The sequence below is a fragment of the Mastomys coucha genome, chromosome X (assembly GCF_008632895.1).
Source record: "Mastomys coucha isolate ucsf_1 chromosome X, UCSF_Mcou_1, whole genome shotgun sequence".
NCBI lineage: Eukaryota > Metazoa > Chordata > Mammalia > Rodentia > Muridae > Mastomys > Mastomys coucha.
Genome location: NC_045030.1, coordinates 160,771,520 through 160,790,675, shown reverse-complemented (window position 1 = coordinate 160,790,675; position 19,156 = coordinate 160,771,520). Strand labels below are relative to the sequence as shown.

Below are 19,156 nucleotides of genomic sequence, written 5' to 3'. Positions count from 1 at the left end.
ACTCAGGTGTCCTGCCTTCTAGCTCTCTTAGTTGCTGGAGAGAGAAAATCTGATGGGTTGATTCCAACATTCACATACAATCAGCTGGTCCCAGAGGATGTGTACCCAGGATCCTTTGCCAAATACTGAGGTCTCTGTGAGCAAGTTTGGACAGAATAAGCTAAGTAGAGTAGATGAGTCTGACTTTGCTGCCATGCTCAGGGAGCCCAATAATTTATGTGACTGTATTTGCTTTTTAATAGACTATAATTTGAAATTAAATGAAACAGCATTCCAATGTTTTGTTTATATATTATAATGGAATAACTATTTTAGAATCTACTTGCATATGCACAGTTCTAACTAACTAGCTATTATTTGATGATTCCTCTCCCCACCATTAAGGTGAGAAAAGGTTGAGAAAACATGTTTTCCTTTCCCACTTCAGGTCCTCTTTTCTTTTTCAACCCCAGAACCTACTTAGTACTGCCAGTATGTGCATGGTGTAGTGCCACCTACTGCAGTACCCTCTCAAAGTGGCATCCTTGAAGGAAACTTACTCTCCATTTGCCTGCCAGCAATCAACTGCCAATAGCTCCACAGCTAAGGGTGGGATTTCATGAGCCACCTAGATCATCCATGCTGGGATTTTGGCTGGCTTGATCTTGTGCAGGTCTTGCACATGTAGTCACAGCTGCTATAAGTTCATGTGTGCAGAAACCTTCTGTGTCCAGAAGACATCATTTCACTACAGTCCTCAAGCACCTCTGGCCCTTACAAGATTTCTGCCCTCTCTTCTGTAATTATTCCTGAGCCTTTATTTGGGGGGATTAGGTGTGCACTTTAAAGCTGAGCATTCCACAGTCTTTTATTCTCTGCACATTGACCAGTTGTGGGTCTCCATGTTAATTACCATCTATTACAAAATAAACTTCTCAAACAAGGGTTGGGAGAAACACTGATCTATAGGTATTATTTCTTTATTTGTATGCATGTATATAAGTGTGTTGTTGACATGTGTGTGGGTGCTCTTTCGGGTAAAGGTATATATGCATATGTTCTGTGAATGTGTGTGTAGGTCAGGTGTCCTCAAGAACTTCTTTTCTTTTCTTTTTTCTTTCTTTACTTTTTGAGATAAGGTTTGGTTTTTTGGCCTGGAACTCTCCAAGTAGCCTAGGCTATATGGCCAGTGAACCTCAGGAATCTCTCTCCTCCCCCAGTGCTAGGATTATATGCATGTGCCACCAACCTGCTGGAGAGAGGGAGGGAGGGAGAGAGAGACACAGAAAGAGAGAGACAGAGACAGACAGAAAGAGAGATCTGGGGTTTGAACTCAGGTCTTTATGCTTGTTCATCAAACACATTATTGCCTATGCTGTCTGCTCATCCCTATGTTGCATTTCTTATCTGTAGAATGTATATTGTTTTCCTTTGAAAAATAAGTGAAAACTAAGCTGTACTCCTTTCTTTTTCTTTGTGTTTCTTTCTGCCTATTTACTTTTTATCTGCTACCCCTGAAATGGATACCCCTTATACTTTCAGCATGTCACCACTATGCATTCTGAAACAGAGAATATTGTCATCTATAATTCCTTAAAAGAGAAAGTCAGAATTCCTTTGTGAAACAAAGCTAGGATGCACTTGCTAGGTTATAGTGTTTTGTTTTATTTTTCTTAAACCATCCAACCTGACCTAATGATCCCTAACTGCTCTGCCCCACAGCCCCCAGTAGTACATAATCCTTTCTCACACCCACTGAAACCTGGCTTGATTATATACTGCTGCTCTGCCTACTGCAGTTACTGGGCACTCTGCCAGCCTGAAAAACTGAGGAATTGTAGGAGTTGTCAGGCCGACAGCACTGTGCTATCCACCTGTCAGTATCATCAGCATCCATAGTGTGCTGCTTCTTCCTGTAGTTGTCGATCCAGATCCTCTTCTCATTGTGACCACTCCTCTCTTCCCCACCACACTCTCTATCGCAGGGGACATACATTCATCTCCTAGGAGTCAGTAGATCACAGTCTGACCATGCAGAATGAGTGCTGACCCACAGCTGCATGAGTATGAGAAATGCGATTTGCAGTGGTTTCTCCATGGGAACAGATTTCACCTTACTCATTTGGCCAATAAATCACAAAAACAAGTAATTCATTGAACCCTAAAGTAGAAATAGTCAGCTCTTCTTTGGCACAATAGCAAGTGCTTTTTATTTAGGATTTAAAAAGAATAAAAAAAGAAAGAAAGAAAGAAGAGAATATTATAACCCGTAATATGATTTTTCTTCAAGGGTTTGGGTTGCTTGGAAGAAATTAAATAAGCCATTCTAGTCCATTGTTCTGCTCTAGCTGTGAAGTGCTTCCTACTGTGAACACTATTTCCCAATTGTTGCCTGTCAGAAATACTTAGCAGCTCTGGTCCTGGGTATTTCACGAACTGAGTTGTGCAATATGAGGAACAATGGTTGGCAGTGTTACCATTTTAAAATAAACAACCTTCCGCGATATTTCTCTTCCATGAAGCTTTTTCTGCGAACACATTTCATGCACTGAGAGAATTGAGAGAACGTTTTAAAATATCTGCCCTCAAAGAAATCAACAGAAATTTTCAAGCAGCAGAGAAAAAGTAAGCTATAGGAAAATCAGAAAGAGAGAATCAATTTTCAGAACCAAGAACTGTCTAGAGGCTGATTGAGTTCGGTGCTTCTAAAATCATTCTTCCCTCCATAAGTTTGATTCTGAGGCTCCATTTCTTGGTCATACAAATCAGATGGCTGGTAAGGACTACCTAGGAAGCTGTCAATTGGATGGTTTGTTCCACTCTGGAAACACTTGATTGGGGGTTTCTCTGTGCTCTGAAGCCCTCTTCTGAGCTATTTCATTTACTCTGCCCTGGAAGCCCAAGGAACATTTGCCAACACACCACACACATTTCCTCTTAAAAGAAAACTGTCCCTCTTTGCGTCTGTGCTTTGCGAGTTAGGTAAATCTGTTTGTTTTTCTCTCTTACAGGAGCTGCAAAGAATCGATTCTGCTCACTGTCATTCAGCCCTATCCAGTAAGTGTTATGTGAGAAAAAAGTACCATTCAATGTTCTTAGGCTTCCAGTCTCCTCAAGCCACTTGAGGAGAGCCATCAGGATGAATAACAGTGGAAACAAATAGCATGTGTTCACAATGCAAACTTAAACAATCTTGATCATTTCTATTGTGTTCTGTGTTTCTAAAACCATTCATTGGAGTGAAAAGTACCACACTCCCTAAATATCCTGAAAGACAATCAACTCTGCGGGCCTGTGAGCATTTCACATCTGCAACTAATACAAAACCTAAGACTTTCTTGTTTGCCAGCTTCCGAATCACAAGTCTCATGAGAATATCTAATTACTGGAAGTTGTGTGAAAGTTTTATTCTTGTCCCCATCTAATTATTTTGGTAGAGAACTCGATAATTAAGCCCTCTTCAAAGGAGGGATGAGAGGGATGCCATAGTCAGAATTCGAGTTCAGACCTTGGTTAAGAGGGAGAAACTGATTATAATCATACTGCTTTCATTTCCTAGGTTTTTTTTCTCTTTGACTTGGTTTCATGTATCTCAGGCTGGTGGTCTAAGCTTGCTATATACCCAAAGGGTGACCTTGAATTTCTGATCCTCCTATGTGCACCTCTAGTGATGAGATTACCGGCATTCATCACAACATCCTGTTTATAAAGTACTGAGATTTGAACCCCAGGCCTTTCCCTGTTCTAGCACACTACCAACTGGACTACACCCTCCAACCCAATTCAAAACCAATTCTAAAAAAAAAAAATCATAATCTTCATGGTATGCAATTCATTCTTCTTACATGTTTAATTCAAAGATGTTTGCAAAACAGTGAAGAATGCAATATGCAATCAACCACCACAGTCCAGTTTCAAGATGCTCCATCACCCCACTATGATCCCTGATTTTCACTTCACTTCCAGTTAAATTCATGTTCCTACCTTCCAGCCCAGACAACTGCTAACTTCTCTGTTTCTGTGTAGGCTTTTTGTTATTTGTAAAGGTTATACACTCAAAAGATCCTAAGGAAAATGTCTTTACATCCAGTATCTTGTTGAGCTTTTTGTAGAGAGGCAGATAATCTAACCAGCATAGCTTCCATGTTTGATCTTCACAGAGTAATATGTATATTCCAAGTACAGTGTGATGCTGGCTGCTGTTTTTACTCCCATCTCTCAAATTTACATTCTTTCCCCTGAATTTTCTCTCTTTACTTTACAATATTTTTTAAATGTATGATAAGAACTTTTTATTAATCATTTTATTTGTTTACATTTCAAATGTTATCTCCCTTCCATGTCTCCTCTGCTCCATGAACCCATCACCCCATACTCCTCCTCTTTGCCTCTAAGAGTGTGCGCCTTCCATCCACTCCCACCTCACCCCTTTAGCATCTCTGGGTCATCAAGCCTTCACAGAATCAAGCACCTCCCCTCCCACTTATGACAGATGAGGCAGTCCTCTGCTATATATGAAGCATGTTCCATGGACCCACCCATGTATACTCTTTGGTTGGAGGTTCAGTCCCTGGGAGATCTGTGGGGTCCAATTAGTTGATATTGTTGTTCTTCCTATAGGGTTGTAATACCCTTCAGCTCCTTCAGCTCTTCCCCTAACTCTTCCAATGGGATCCCTGAGCTCTGTCCAATAGTTGGCTGTATCTACATCTGCCTTAGTCAGGTGCTGACAGAGCCTCTCAGAGGACAGCCATACCAAATTCCTGTCGGCAAGCACAGCTTGGCATCAGCAATAGTGTCGGGGTTTGGTGTCTGTTGATGGAATGGATCACATGATGGAGTAGTATCTGGATGGCCTTTCCTTCAGCCGCTGCTCCATTTTTGTCCCTAAATTTCCTTTAAATAGGGACAATTCTGGGTTAAAATATTTTGGGTGTGTGGGTGGCCCCATTCCTCCACAAGGGGTAGGGAACATATCTATCAACTGGAGGTGGTCTCTTCAGATTCTATCTCCTTGCTGTTGGATATTTCAGCTAATGTCATCCTCAATGGGTTCTGGAAGCTTCTCTCATCCCTGGCATCTGGGACTTTCTAGTGGTTCCCCAAGTTCCTTATCCCCACTGCTACTTATTTCTACTATTCTCCTGGCCCTGTGGACTTCTCTCCTTTCTCTTCCCATACTTGGTCCTGTCTCCCTTCTTTATACCTTTATTACTCCAGACTGATATTTTTGCATTGTTATACTCCTGTTTTCACCTATTCAAAAAATGTTGAGGGGAGGGGGAGGGGGGTACATGGCATTCAACTTCAAATGGAACCTAATAGGTTACAGTTGGGGTTAGGATTAGGGTTAGGGTTGGGGGTTAACTCTTTTGTCCAATTGAGTCTCTATAACTTGTTAGTGCAGAAATATTCCTTACTGTCAGTGAATTCAAGTACTTTTATGTGATTATCTGTTTTTTGGGGATTTTTTTTTGGGGGGGGGTTGGAGTCCAGTGACTACTTTTCTACCTTGAAAGTTAATGGTTAGCCATGCCATTCAAGAAGGAATGCTGCACACACTTATGGTTAGTAGCTATGCTTGTGCCCCTAGCCAGTCATAGAAGGTGAATTGCCATCTTGAACTTGCAGTTGACTACCATTCCTTTCTAAGATGTCAGCCATGTTTTTTCCTCCTCCTATTCCCTCTGGCCAGCCCAGTTCTTCCTACCTTTCTAGGTTCAGCCTTGATTTTAAATGCTGCCAGACAATTTCATATCCTGACACGGCTGACATTTGGGCTGGAGACAGATTTGAATTGTATTTTTTCCCCCAAGTTTGCCAGTGAAAAATATCATCAGACATTTCCAAGTGTCCCTTTGAAATAAAATTGTCCCCAATTGACGGTCACTCTACCGCCTTAATGCCCCTCCTTACTGCTCCAAAGTGACTTTTCCCTCCTCTGAACCATGGATATGAATGCCCTGAAGTACTGAAATAAGTACACTTGATAGAAAGAGATGAGCAGGTAGGAGAAGAGACCTTATACTTGTGTTTTATATTGGGATTTTCCTTCTACCTTGCTTCCTTAAAATAGTAAATCTGGCCACAGTAGCCTATAATCTCAGCACTTGGGAGGATTAGGTAACAGGGTTGCTGCAAGTTTGAGGCCAGCCTGGATACAAAGTGAAACCCTGTCTCAAAACAAAACAAATAAACAACAACGGTAACAAACAGGGTTTAGTTCACCCTTTTTACAAACAAGATAGACTTAAAAATACAAATTATCCTGCCAAACAAGAGACGATCTATAGATTCTGCTTCTGTCTGAAAAAAAATCTGTAAATTTAACATCTATTACAGCACTTCCATTTCTTTTCTAACTGGCTAGCCAGCAGTTCTTACAATGCTTGCCTAGCTAATTCATGCTAAGCTTCAACAAAGTGTGTCCCATACACCTTACAGAAGCTATGACTTCCTCCAGGAAACCCTGTTGCTACAGTTTCCTGAGCTAGCATATGGTTGCACAGCATAATCCATGTCCCCTGCTAGTCAAACTTCCAATATCTTTACCTGGGGACCTTTCTGCCTGATCCTCATGAAGCAGCTATATGTGCTGTGGTGTCACTCCTGGAGGGCAGGATTTTGTGTTTTTCATTATAATGGATAGTCAAGTACAACTACAAGAAAGAACACAGGAAAGGAACAGAAAAACAACATTCTTACAGTTGAAGACCCTAAAAAGATCAAGTCACTGTGTGTCCAGAAGTGGGTCCCATGAAAGGTAGTGAGCTCAACCTAGTAGGTAGGAAACAGAGAAAAAGAGGAGGGACCAGCCGACAAATTCATTTATTTTTGGTGAGAGTAGAACACACATGAAAAGTTTCAAAGAGAGCTGGGTGATAGAATGTGCCTATGATCCTAATACTCTGGAGGCCAACATAGGAAAATCAAGAGTTCAAGGCCAGTCTAGGCAGTACTTAGCAAGACCCTGTCAAAGAGTAATGAGAAGGAGGGAGGAGAGGAGGAAGAAAAGAAAGAAAATTTATAAGATTGCATTAGTATTTTTAAACATCAATAAGTAAAGGTCAGGGTGGATGTGAAAGAATATTTGCAGTAGGAGCACCTCTTCACAATAGTGTGCCCAGTTGTCTAGACTGGGTGTACAGAGCCTGATGTTGGAATGCTAACATGCCAGGGAAACAAAAGTGTTAAATTTATGTGAATATTCATTCAGTTGGTGATTTCAAGCGGTGGCAGATAAATACACCTCCTCCTTCTGCCCTTTGGACATTATAACTCTGGGGCATGTGGTGAGCCTTTGCTTTCCAGAGATTCTCAGTAGGAATAAGTTCCAGTTGCTTATAGTGGTGCTTTATTTAGTAAGGAAAACTTTATTGGTTTATTCCCTCTTTCTGTCTCCTTTTCCCCTCCTACCTCTCTGTATATCTTGGAAGCACCTCCAAGATTGGCTGCCAGTTTATGAAGCTTTATCTTAGCATCTGCCTTGTGGGGATTACGAAACAAGTCACTTTGTAGCTATAGGCTACTCCAAGACTACAAGTGCTGAAAGGTCAAGGCCATATTTATGAAGTCTCAGAAACCAATCTTGCTTATGTTTTTATATTTTTTAATTTTTTACTGAAGTGTGTGTGTACTAGGCTGCTTGTGTGGTCAAGGCCAGAAAAGAGCATCAGATCCCCTGGAACTAGACTAAAAAGTGTTTGTAAACTGCCAGATGTGAGTGCTGAGAACTGAAGTAGGGTCCTCTGCAAGAGGCGCAAGTGATCTTAACCATTAAACCATGTCTCCAACCCTTTATTTTGTGAGAGTTTTTTTGTTTGTTTTGTTTTGTTTTGTTTTTCAGATGCTGTTCTTATCATTTCTAAAAGCTTCAGAATACTTCACTATATTGCATCCATCTTATCAATAGCAAATTTGGGAAAAAAATGTAGGAATTGATTAGGGGCATGAAAGCATTAAAACCATTTAACACCAGAAGACTTTCATTGTTTTAAATGTTAATTCCTCATCATTCTGGCACCTGGTATAAAATGCTTATGATCAGTACTTATGGTTGATTATAGCTAATTCACCAGAATTCTGAGCATTGCATAATATATATGTTTTGACTAACAAAAAGAAATATGAGCTAAAACTGTGTTCATAATTGCTTTGCACTATCCAATCCACCTGAAAATCTAGCCACCAGAGTAAGCAAGCCACTGTGTTGCCAACTCTCATTAGGTAGACTTCTTGAAGGCATTTCATGATTTTATCATCAAAACAGTAGTTTAAAATTTTGAGGTCTTTCAATTTTTTACTTTATATGTATGGATGTTTTGCCTGTAAATTTGTCTGTATATGATGTGTACATATGCAGTGCTTATGGAGGCTAGAAGAGGGCATCATATCTCCTGGAACTAGAGTTAGAGATAGCTGTTTGTTAAGGTTTGGTCTGTTGCTATGTATTGCAATATTAAATTCTGTACCTGAAAGTCTAGGCCTAGACTGAATTCTCATATTTACAAGCTTTTGTTGTGTAAACCTTGTTCCTTGACTTAAAACTATTTTTTGAATAAAATTGGTGACATCCAATTACAGGAGATTAGAGGTAAGTGGGATTTTGAGTTACCTGATTGGGGGTGAAGAAGGACAAGCTATGAGCAAAATCCCTGTGCAACAATTTAATGGACAAAAGGGTTACTTTGGCTCGCAGTTTCAGAGATTTCTATCTACAGGCCTCAGCTCCATTGTTTCTGGGCACATGGTTGGACAAAGTATCATGGCAGGCGTAGTGGGGACAAAGAAACTGTTTACCTCATGGCAAACAGGAAGTAAACAGAGTGAAAGGCCTGGAAAGCAGGTCAAACCTTCAAAGGCCCTTCCCGTGTTTTCCTTTTGTTGAGTCAAAGGCAACTTAAAGGTAAAAGGGTTTGTCTCAACTCACAGTTTAAAGACACAGACCATCATGGTATCAGGAGCTCTAGACAAGTGGTCTCATTGTATTCACAGACAGGAAGCAGAGTGAGATGGAGGCTCACCTCATTTTCACCTTTGTTTCTTTTTATTCAGTCCAGGACCACAATTCATGGTATGATATTGCCTACAGGTCAGGTGGGTCTTCACACCTCAGTGAACCTAATCTAGATAAATATTCACACACAGGCTCAGAAGTTTGTCTCCTAGGTGCCTCCCAAACTGGTCAAATTAACAAGCCATATTAAGCATCATACCCAGTGACACATTTCCTCCAGCTATTGCCTAAGTTTCTATCACATCCTCAAACAGCACTACTAGTTTAGGGTCAAGTGTTCAAGACATGAGCCTATAAGGAAATTTCATATTAAAACCATAACATGGACAAATCATAATATGTTTTCAATGAAACTGACTGGCATTACTATTTCTAAAATCATTATCAAATAATACACATCTCAAAAGTCAGTTCTGATAAGTATACCTTTTTACTGAGGCAAGAAATTGTGTAGATTATTCTAGAAAGATACAGTAACTTACTAGAGAAAAACCACAATTCATAGAGAACTCAAAGTTGAATATATGGTGCCTTGACTGAGTTGAACATATTATTGCCAAACAATGCTGGAGAAGTCATGCCTTATTGTGTTGAGACATCTCAGTCTGTGAGTCATGTCTCTTCTGTTGTCTTTATTGCAGCCACTCTACTTGTGCTAAACTCATTGTCCCAGTGTAAATACTGCTGCTCAGAATCAATAAGGAAGAATAACATTTCTCCTTCAACTAAAAAATGGCATCTCAAAAGCAAATCAACTCACCACTGTATGATTTGCTCATTAATCATCACTAAACTTGGCCTATAATTACACAGACACTAATGAGAACACACCATTGTCACATTGCTCCAGCACTGCAGTATGACTTCTAAAACTCACACAGAGCTTGCTGAACACTGGCACTCATTCAGAGTCCTTTTGGGGTTTTGTTTTCTTTATTAAGAGGTCAGCCATTCTTGTTAAAATGGCTTGTGTAAGTGGATGAATATGAAGTTTCAAAACAAAAATCATCCATCTATGAGATCTTCTAAGATATAGCTCAAGGTTCCAATAGGTGTACAAAAGCATATAGGAATGTTAAGTATGTAGGAATCCCCTAGGAATGTTAGGAACAACATCATCTAACATGGTGCTACCAACTTCAGTTCAAGTGCCAGGAAGGGTGTTCCAAGAGGAGGATTGCAAGCTGAGGGAAGCCTAACCTACAGTTCTAATTTCAGGTCCTGTGAATTTATAGCAAAAGCCTGTCTCAAAAATAAAGAAAGAAAACAGTATTCTTCCAATATCAATCCAAAATATCTACCCCCAAACATACATATTTGTCATTGCATATTAACAATGATTTTGTATTTTAATAAAATATTCATGCATTTCATGCAGTATTCCATTTTCAACTGTACAATTTACCAGTATTAAATACATCCAAGGTGTATTAAGCATCACTATTATCTCATTGTAAAAATGTCTCATCGCTCCTAAAGGAAATCCTGTCTTTTAAACATTCATTCCTCATTTTTTTCTGCCCCTGCTCCAAACTTTCTGTCTCTGTTTTTACTGTTCTGTTTCACAGAAGTAAAATTATATAATATTTGCTCTGATTCTTTCATTAAGTATCACATTTTCAAGATTCTAGCATTAATCAGTACTTCCTTTTTATGATTTAACAATATTCTATATTATGGACATACCACATATTATATGTCAACTCCATCACTTTTAATAACTTAATTGATTTCCAGAATGTGTGTATTTGGTAAGGTTGGGAATACTTTAAACTTTCTTGTTATTTAACTTTAAAAAGAGAAGTATTGGTCATGATCAATGGCTTTGCAGCAATGAGATTAATATAAAATATATCAGGTTAAGCCTCAATGCCTGCAGACTAAGGTACATGCAAATAAGTCTGCACTCTAGGCAACTGAAAATATTTGACCATTGTAGTTCACAAACAAGTAATCATCTGATTACCTGTTCAATCCAATGGAGCATGAAGGTTTCTTTCATTTTCTAATCAGTGGTGCTATCAATAGATGGGAGAGAGGTCTCTTTCCTGTAAGTTTCAGTAAAAAAAATTACACCAGGATGATTTTCAGATGAATTGAATTGACCAAGTCCATGCAGGAGGAATTCTCCCTTCTTCCCAGCACCTTTCTAAAGCAGATGCTTCTATTACACTTAAAATTTCTGTGAAAGAGCTGCACCATTCAGCCCTTAATCCCCAGAGAAACAGGGAAGAAGTCCCAAATACAATGCACATGTAAGATAAGGAAGACCATGAAGTCCAGAATTCAACTCTAAATTGGAAGTCAAAGTCTCCTCTCTACTCTGCACAGTAAGATCCAAGATCACAAGTTAGCAGCATGAAGCTGAAGGCCAGGTTGTAGAGACATACAGAAAAAAATCTCTTCCTACTTATGCATTGTGTTCAGAGCTCTGCATTCAAAGCAAGATTTAAGATCTTTGGAATTGTGAATAGTAAGAGCATGGGACATGCTGGTCACTAAATCAGGGTTATTAAATTACAGCCATGACAGAGTTTCAATCATATCCATAATTTGTATTTTGTCCTTGAATTGGGCATGCACAGAATATTTTACCTTTTAGCAACAATGTGGCATACTTTTGAGGATAAAGATGAAAAATAACTGTCACAAGGTTTGTGTTAGAATGTTAGTAATTCAATAAAAATCTTTCCATTTCCTCTAGTCTCCGAAATCAGCATTTATTAGTGCTGCTAAAAAGGCAAGATTGAAGTCCAATCCGGTCAAAGTGCGCTTTTCTGAAGAGGTCATCATCAACGGCCAAGTGTCGGTGAGTTTTCAAGTTTTCTGTGTTATTATACAGAAAATCCCTGAGGCAGGGGCTTTTTGCTCAAATCAAGCCAATAATGCTACTAGAATATTTGTTCTGGACATGCTTCTTGTCTTTCATGAGGGTGTCAAATCTCAAGACTGAAAGGGGCCTGCCTTACCACCTCCTTGCCTCTCAGTTCTAAGGCAACCAGAATAAGATCTAACCCAGTGACTCCTATGTCACTTGCTGCATGACACTCACTAACTTTGCCTCATTTACATTAGGGAAAATCAGCTTCCTTTGGAATTTCTTCTTGTGCCAACTAAGCATGCTTCCTCATTATAGTCTTTTATATATTGTGGTGAAAAGAATTATGTTTCCTTTGTGTGTGTGTGTGTGTGCACAGATTTTGTATATTAAGCTAGAACTGAAGAATGAACTCCCTGAGTACCTATAAAAAGGTCTTCATCATAGATAATGCAAAGATCAAGAGGATATTTCATTTTCAACATTTTCCAAAGAAGATAGAAGAGTGGGTACTCTTTCATTTTTGTTTTTTGGTTTTGGCTTTAGGAAACCTTTACCTAGAGTGCTAATAGTTTTTTTGAAGACCTTGGAAATACCAGAATTTTATTGTTGAAGGTTATTGGCTCTGATCTGTGTTGTTTTTAAATGAATCTATAAGGCTAGACCTTCATCTGTTATCTGTTTCTTATGGATCACAAACTCTTTCCTGAAGTTAGCCCTGGATCTAGATTGAAAGTTGTGGACGTGCATATACTGGGCAAGGAACTTATGAGTTTTGTCATTAGCCCAACCAAGGGCTATCCAACTTGGAGGCCAGAAAATTGAAATGTGTGATAATTGTTCTTCAGTTGTGATAAAATACCAAGCTTAGATGGATTCAAGGAGAAAGGACCTTCATGGTAGCGGTGTGTTTAGTCCATATTCCTTGGCCTCTTTATGCTTGGTTTCTGGTGAGGCAGAATATAATGGCAGCAAGAAATCGTACAAGCAGAGGCTATTCAGCTTACAATATCCAGGAAGCAGAGAGAAATTGAGATAGAGATGAATAGGGAGAGGAAAGAAAGAGAGGTGTAGAAAATATAAGGGAGAGAAGAAGAATCTGTGAACATGGGGGCCTGATACTTTTCCCTTATTATTCCATCTGAGCTCTTAAGCTATTTGTTGATACCCCTTATATTCAGGACAGATCTTCTCCCCTCTGTCAATCTTCCTTGAAAATGTCCTCACAGTATGCCTAGAGATATGGCTTACTAATCTCCTAGGTGGTTCTAAATCAAAACTAGTTGACAGTCAAGATTAAGTATCATGGCAGGTCAAACTGACAAACTGTTGGGGCACTTGTGAGAAAGGTCTGAGGTTGTCATTGTTATCCTGTAGGAATTTTGTAGTTCCCTGTGAAAGTGATACAATCTGCTCACTGAAATAGATCTCCATCAATCTAGGCACATAGTGACTACATGTCACCAATTCAGAATCCTGTCCTAGTGGAGGAGTGGAAGATTCCAAGCGTTTAAAAAAAAAGTACATCACATCAAAAATTCATCAGAAAATTACCACTCCAGGGCTTCTCAGCCTGTGACTGGACAGCTAAAGAGAGAATAATAGTCTAAAAGTTGTAGTGATAGTGGTATTTCAACCCTGTTTATAACAGAGTTCATGTGAGGCAGCTGCTGCAGGGCCAGTGGTCTCCTGCATCCTCTACTATCTTTTCAGGATACTATCAAGATAGGACCTTAAGTTATACATCTACCCCTCAGCCCATGGGACTTCATCGTTTCTAATATGTTCTTGTCAGTCACAAGATGCCTTGTTTTCTGAATTTAAAGCCAAGTTTACTCAGTGAATCAGGCAGCAAGGAAGTCACAGGGGAAAGGTATGGCAGTAGAAATGAGAAGAAATTCAGAAAAAAAACATGGACAATAAAAGTCAGGGGATGAGTTAATAAGATATATAAGTTTTGAGTTTGTTCAGACTGAAAAACACTTATAAACATCAGTGCAAATGGTCTTCAGTTCCTTCATCTTCAATCCAAAGGACATATGGCTTTGCTATTTCTAAATCCCCCAACCCTCATGACTCTGTGACACCAAAAACATGTGTATGACACAGTTCACTCCAAGGACTCATGGATCTTACATGGATGTGTCTACTTCTCTCCTTCATCTCTTTCATCACCTCTCATGATATCCAATTAAAGAAAACATCCTAAGGAATGCATTTCTCAGGTTCAGTCTTAGTCATATTTCAAATTGGCATCACTGTTGGAGTTAATTCTAGATTGTGATGTTATGAGCTGTTCATTATAGCCTAGACTTAGCACTTGACTTATTTTGTGCGGCACTGGGAATGCAATGCAGAGCCCACCCACATGCCAGGTTGCTCAACAGTCTTTGTCAACTTGAAACAAACTAGAGACAGCTGTGAAGAGGAAAATACTTCCATCCGGTTGGTCTGGAGGCATGTCTCTGGGATTCTTATGATTGCTAATTGATGGAGGAGGGCCAGAAGCACTCTGAGCACTGCCATGTCTGAGCAGGTATTCCTGAGTTGTATAGGAATAGTAGCTGAATGTTAGCCTGGAAAAAAAAACTAGTAAGGAACATTCCTCTGTGCATTCTGCTTCAGTTCCTGTTTCCAGGTCCTGCCTTGAATTCCTGCCTAGCTTCCTCTAATAATGGACTGTAACCTGTAAGTTAAAATAAACCCTTGCCTCTCCAGGTTCTTTTGGCCATGGTGTTTTGATTTGTTTTGTTTTGTTTTGTTTTGTTTTGTTTTTGTACAACAACAACGAGCTAACTAGGACATCAAGCAAGTGCTCTATCACTAAGCTAAAAGCCTCGGCTTTATGTTTTTCTCTTGTAGCACACTAGTGTGACTCTTATGTTTTCCTTTTGCATTGAGAATCATTCTTAAATGGGTTACAAAGAGTTTCAAAAAATAACTTTACCCTTGAGCTTTTTCATGCTTGTGACTCATTTGCATGACCACCACTAGGGACCAGCAGTCTCCTGTCAAACAGCATCATTGATGGTCCTCATTTTGTTCATTTAATCCTGATCTGAAAAAGTCAGAGCTTGTGGATCCAAACAGAGATGCTTGACTACAAAGGAATTATGTCTGTAATAATGTTTTCCATTGGGGAATCTTCCTTTTAAAAAAAAGTGCATCTGATTTTTCTGATGAGCAAAATGTCTTGTGCATTATTTGTACCTGGAAAACAATATTGGTATGAATGCCTTGGTTCAGATACCACCAAAGGGATACCTGGTTGGCCTTTGAACTTTTGTTTGTTTATTTTTTATTATATTGTGAAAACAATAAACAATAGACACACGTGGCTACTGCCAGGAGTGGAATTCTAATTTGACTGACCTTCACAGCCACTATTTCTCTTTTCTGTTGTTAAACAGGAAACAGTTAAAGACAATTCACTTCTTTTTATGCCAAATGTTTTGAAAGTCTATTTGGAAAACGGACAGACCAAATCCTTTCGCTTTGACTGCAGCACCTCCATTAAGGTAAGATGACACTTGAACCTCTGGGCCTGTACTCATTATATAAAATCAAACCAAGGCAGAATGCATAAACTAAGAAAGGCTCTGTTCTTTTTGCTCTATGGGTGCTACAAACAATATGACAAACTACTTATGAGGAACCACCAGAGCTAACCATTTTACTGCAACTGCAGATTAATGAAAATACTGACTGTCACCAAGAAAGTTTGGCACTCTGCCCAAAGCCAACAGGATTTCCCAGCGATTTCAGCCACCAAGAAGATTAGGATGTTAACTGTTAATTGAATATCTGCCACTTTGGTGTCCAGCAAAAACAAGGGGTAGAGTCATGTAAAGATAACATTTACTTTTGGTTGCTGTAAGGAATTGCTCAAGATTGCTACATAACAAGTCAGAACAGAGGTGTGCTTCTCAGGAGGGGGTTAAAGTAAGAGCTACCATGCAATCCTAGGATTTCTGATCCATGGGTGAGTTCTACATAATAGGTTTGGTAGCAAAGCATATGGGTCCCCCCATGCTTCTTTCTTGGAAAAGAAAAGTGCATATTCTCCTCTTTTTTATTGTACAAAAGTATGTTCAGAAATTGATTGCTCCCTAATGTCTCATCAGCCTAAAATAGGTTTTCTTCAAATGGCACAGTCAGAAAGATTTTATGGAGGTAAAAATGTACCTACTGATGATCTGTACCATAATCTAGCAAGAGAATATCAAGTCTGTGTTTAAAATGTCTATCAAGAGTCAACCATTAATTCTCCATGTTTGAAAGGACTCAGAGTAGACCTCACCTGTGCAAATGGTTCTACAAAGCCCACTTGCTGTGCATCTTACTGTCATAATAGCAGCAAGCAGCTGGTTTAAATTGCCTTAAATACATGGTGATTCAGTTGGCAGTAGAAGGCACAATATTAGTAGATGGGTGTAGGAGCATTAAGTCATCCTTAATTGCCCAAGATGAAATACTAGTTCCCTTCATATAAGACTGCTACTTTGAAATGGTGATGGCTGAGAAAATAGTTTTCCCTTTTTTTCCTATTCAATACAAATGTATGATGAGAGACTAATTTATCTAACAATTGATCAACTAACCTGGAGGGGGGCTCCACAAATTCTTTCTGGAAAGAACAAGAGAGTAATCATTTTAAGCTTTGGGGCCACCTGATGTCTGTAAGAATTATTGGATTCTTTTGTTGCATCTGGGAAACAGACACAGAAATGGGCCATTGAGAGATCCTTAAGACCACCCTGTAAGTAGATGACCTTCTTGAGGAACACCCAGAACTCAACCATTTATGCTCTCACACTCTAGTTCCTTTCAGCAGAGGGTGAAATGCTATATTCAACAAGGAAAGTCAGCCTATACACATGGTCTAGAAGAAGTCATATACATGTCATTCAGTGTCCCCTCCCCATGGACATCTATGGGCAGTGTTTTAGTCTACTGGAAATGATGTAGCAGTACACACAGTATATTACTAAGAAACTCTCCTTTGTCTTAGTGTCCAGAGTTTTTATTGGAGATGGGTCACATAGACGTAGCTGACCAACTGCATGTCTGGCCTTGGTGCCTTACCCCTCTAGTCATCAAGTTGATACTGCAAAACCCAATTCTATTTCTGTGCTACTGTTAGCATAAACTATGTGCTATGGTCCAGGGCTTTAGCTAAAGGATAATGACTCCTGCCAGGCAGGCCACTGAAGACCTAAGGTTCTTTCCTAAGAGTGAGATGATGGAGTCACATCTTTCTTTAGTTACCTAAAGACCTAATCCATTCCTGCACACAGATTCTGTGAGCAAATGGGGATGACCATCTGAACCATTGTTTTGCAGACCTTGGAACCCATGTATACAAGTACATTGCTGCAAATCTCTGTGCTTATGGACTTATTCTGTGTTCCCAGCTGCTCAGCTCCTTGCTCTTTGACCTCCTATCTCACTTAAAGACATGTGTTAAGACTTGAGTACATATCTTACCAGAAATCAATCTAAACTGAAGAAAAGGTCTATCCTTCATTCCTCTGGGCCTCTTTATTATAGGAACTCACATTAGACTGAGTTTGAGTTCCTAACAGAGTACAGTTGACAATGAGAAAACTAGGAGCTGTGCAGAATTCACATCAAATTCAAGTTCTCTTATCATGTGCCTAACAGCCTTATTAGCACAGCAGACACTGATTGTTGGACATAACAGAAATAGTGCTGCGATGAAAGGAAGGTGACACCTACTGAATACAAGTTGCCAGCATCCTCATTACAGAGTTATGATAGGGAGCAGCTATCAGAATCATTTTCTACTGGCCCTGTTACTGGTTTACAAAAATGTCACATAGATTTCATATAGCCATGCAAAGCCTGGGCTATGTTTCTCTTCCCTGGATGTTGTGCAAAAAATTATAAAGCAGGGAATCTTTTAGATCCCATTCACCACAATCAAGGAATTTTTGTTGAACAATTATTCTTTGGGGGTGGTTCTGGTTGGCTACTATGGATTTTGTTTTAATGGGGCCAAAAGGGCAATCAAGTAGACTCAAATAGCAGAACAGTCCATGGAAAACCCACTTCATATATGAGAAGGGTTTTCTACCTTTGCAATTATTGAGGTGTTGGAATACATGGATTTTTTTGTTGTGACTGCCCTGTGCATTGTTAAGGCACTTAACAGTATCCCTACTCTCTACCCACTAATGACATCCCCAGCCCTGCTGTGCCAACCAAAGGATATCTCCAAAATATTTCCAAATGTTGCTATAGGACACCATTTCCTCCCATTGAGAAACTATGCTCTACAGAAATTTAGACGCATGACAAAAATTATCTTGAAGAATGGTCATTTGCTAGTTTCAAATCTATGAAAAAAAAAGAAAGGCTGAGGAGATTAGCTGTGCATTGCAGTACAGCCTTTATTTGTGTAGTCAACACTCTCTGGCTATAAATGTTTAATCCTTTAAAAGATTACAGACAGAGCTTGCTCATTTCACCTTCCCCAGGGATGTAAAATGAACATGTACTATTATGGTGGTGCTCTCTGAGTAAATGGCATTATAATAAATGCTTTGTAAGTATGAACACATTTGATTCCTATATCCATTCCAAGACAGGCATAATTATCACTTCCAGTTTACAGGTAGGGAAACTGAGATACTTACGGGTTGAATATCCAATGCTGAGAAGTTTATAAGCATGAGAACTGGGATTAGAAATTAGACTTTCCTAGGCGCTTCACAGTTGCCATATTCTCTTGCAGAATAGGCAATGGGCCAGCATACTATTTGGGGGCAGGAGTAAAATGGTAGATATTTCAGGCCACATGGGCCACTGCACAACTCTACTCCTGCAGTGTATGCACATTAAATCAATCATGGACAAGAGGTGGATTAACTCTATCTCAACAAAATTGTATTTACAAAAATAAGTGGTGGGCTAAACTTGGTATCCAGGCCATATTTTACTGGTTCCTGAGGTAGAACACTTTTAGAGCTGGTTTAATTGTTTCCTCATTTAGAGAAGAGGAGACTAAAACTAACCCTTTATCCATTAAAAAAACCTTTCCAATTTAGAACAGTACATAGGGATTGGAGATATTGCTCAGTGGTTAAGGACAGTGGCTGCTCTTCTAGAGGACTCGGCTTTGATACCCAGTACCTACGTGGTGGCTCACAACCACCTGTAATTCCAGTATCAGGGGATCTGATGGCCCCCTTCTAGCTTCCTTGGGCATCAGGCATATAAATGCTGCATAGCACATATGAAAGCAAATCACCTACATACATTTACAGGGGAAAAAAAGAATCTTATGTGATCAATGAACTCCTTTTCCATTATAGGATGTA

The 19,156-nt window shown here is 39.5% G+C and overlaps 1 protein-coding gene across 12 annotated transcripts in view; it reads left to right on the top strand.

The window, feature by feature from the left end:
• Frmpd4 (FERM and PDZ domain containing 4) overlaps positions 1 to 19,156 on the top strand; it is a 659,278-nt gene that overhangs the window by 600,707 nt on the left and 39,415 nt on the right. For all 12 annotated transcript variants that reach the window (XM_031371291.1, XM_031371278.1, XM_031371300.1 and 9 more), the window contains 3 exons: positions 2,991 to 3,036; positions 11,700 to 11,804; positions 15,224 to 15,331. In XM_031371291.1, the coding sequence (XP_031227151.1) occupies positions 2,991 to 3,036; positions 11,700 to 11,804; positions 15,224 to 15,331 (259 nt within the window). The remainder of the gene's footprint in view (positions 1 to 2,990; positions 3,037 to 11,699; positions 11,805 to 15,223; positions 15,332 to 19,156) is intronic.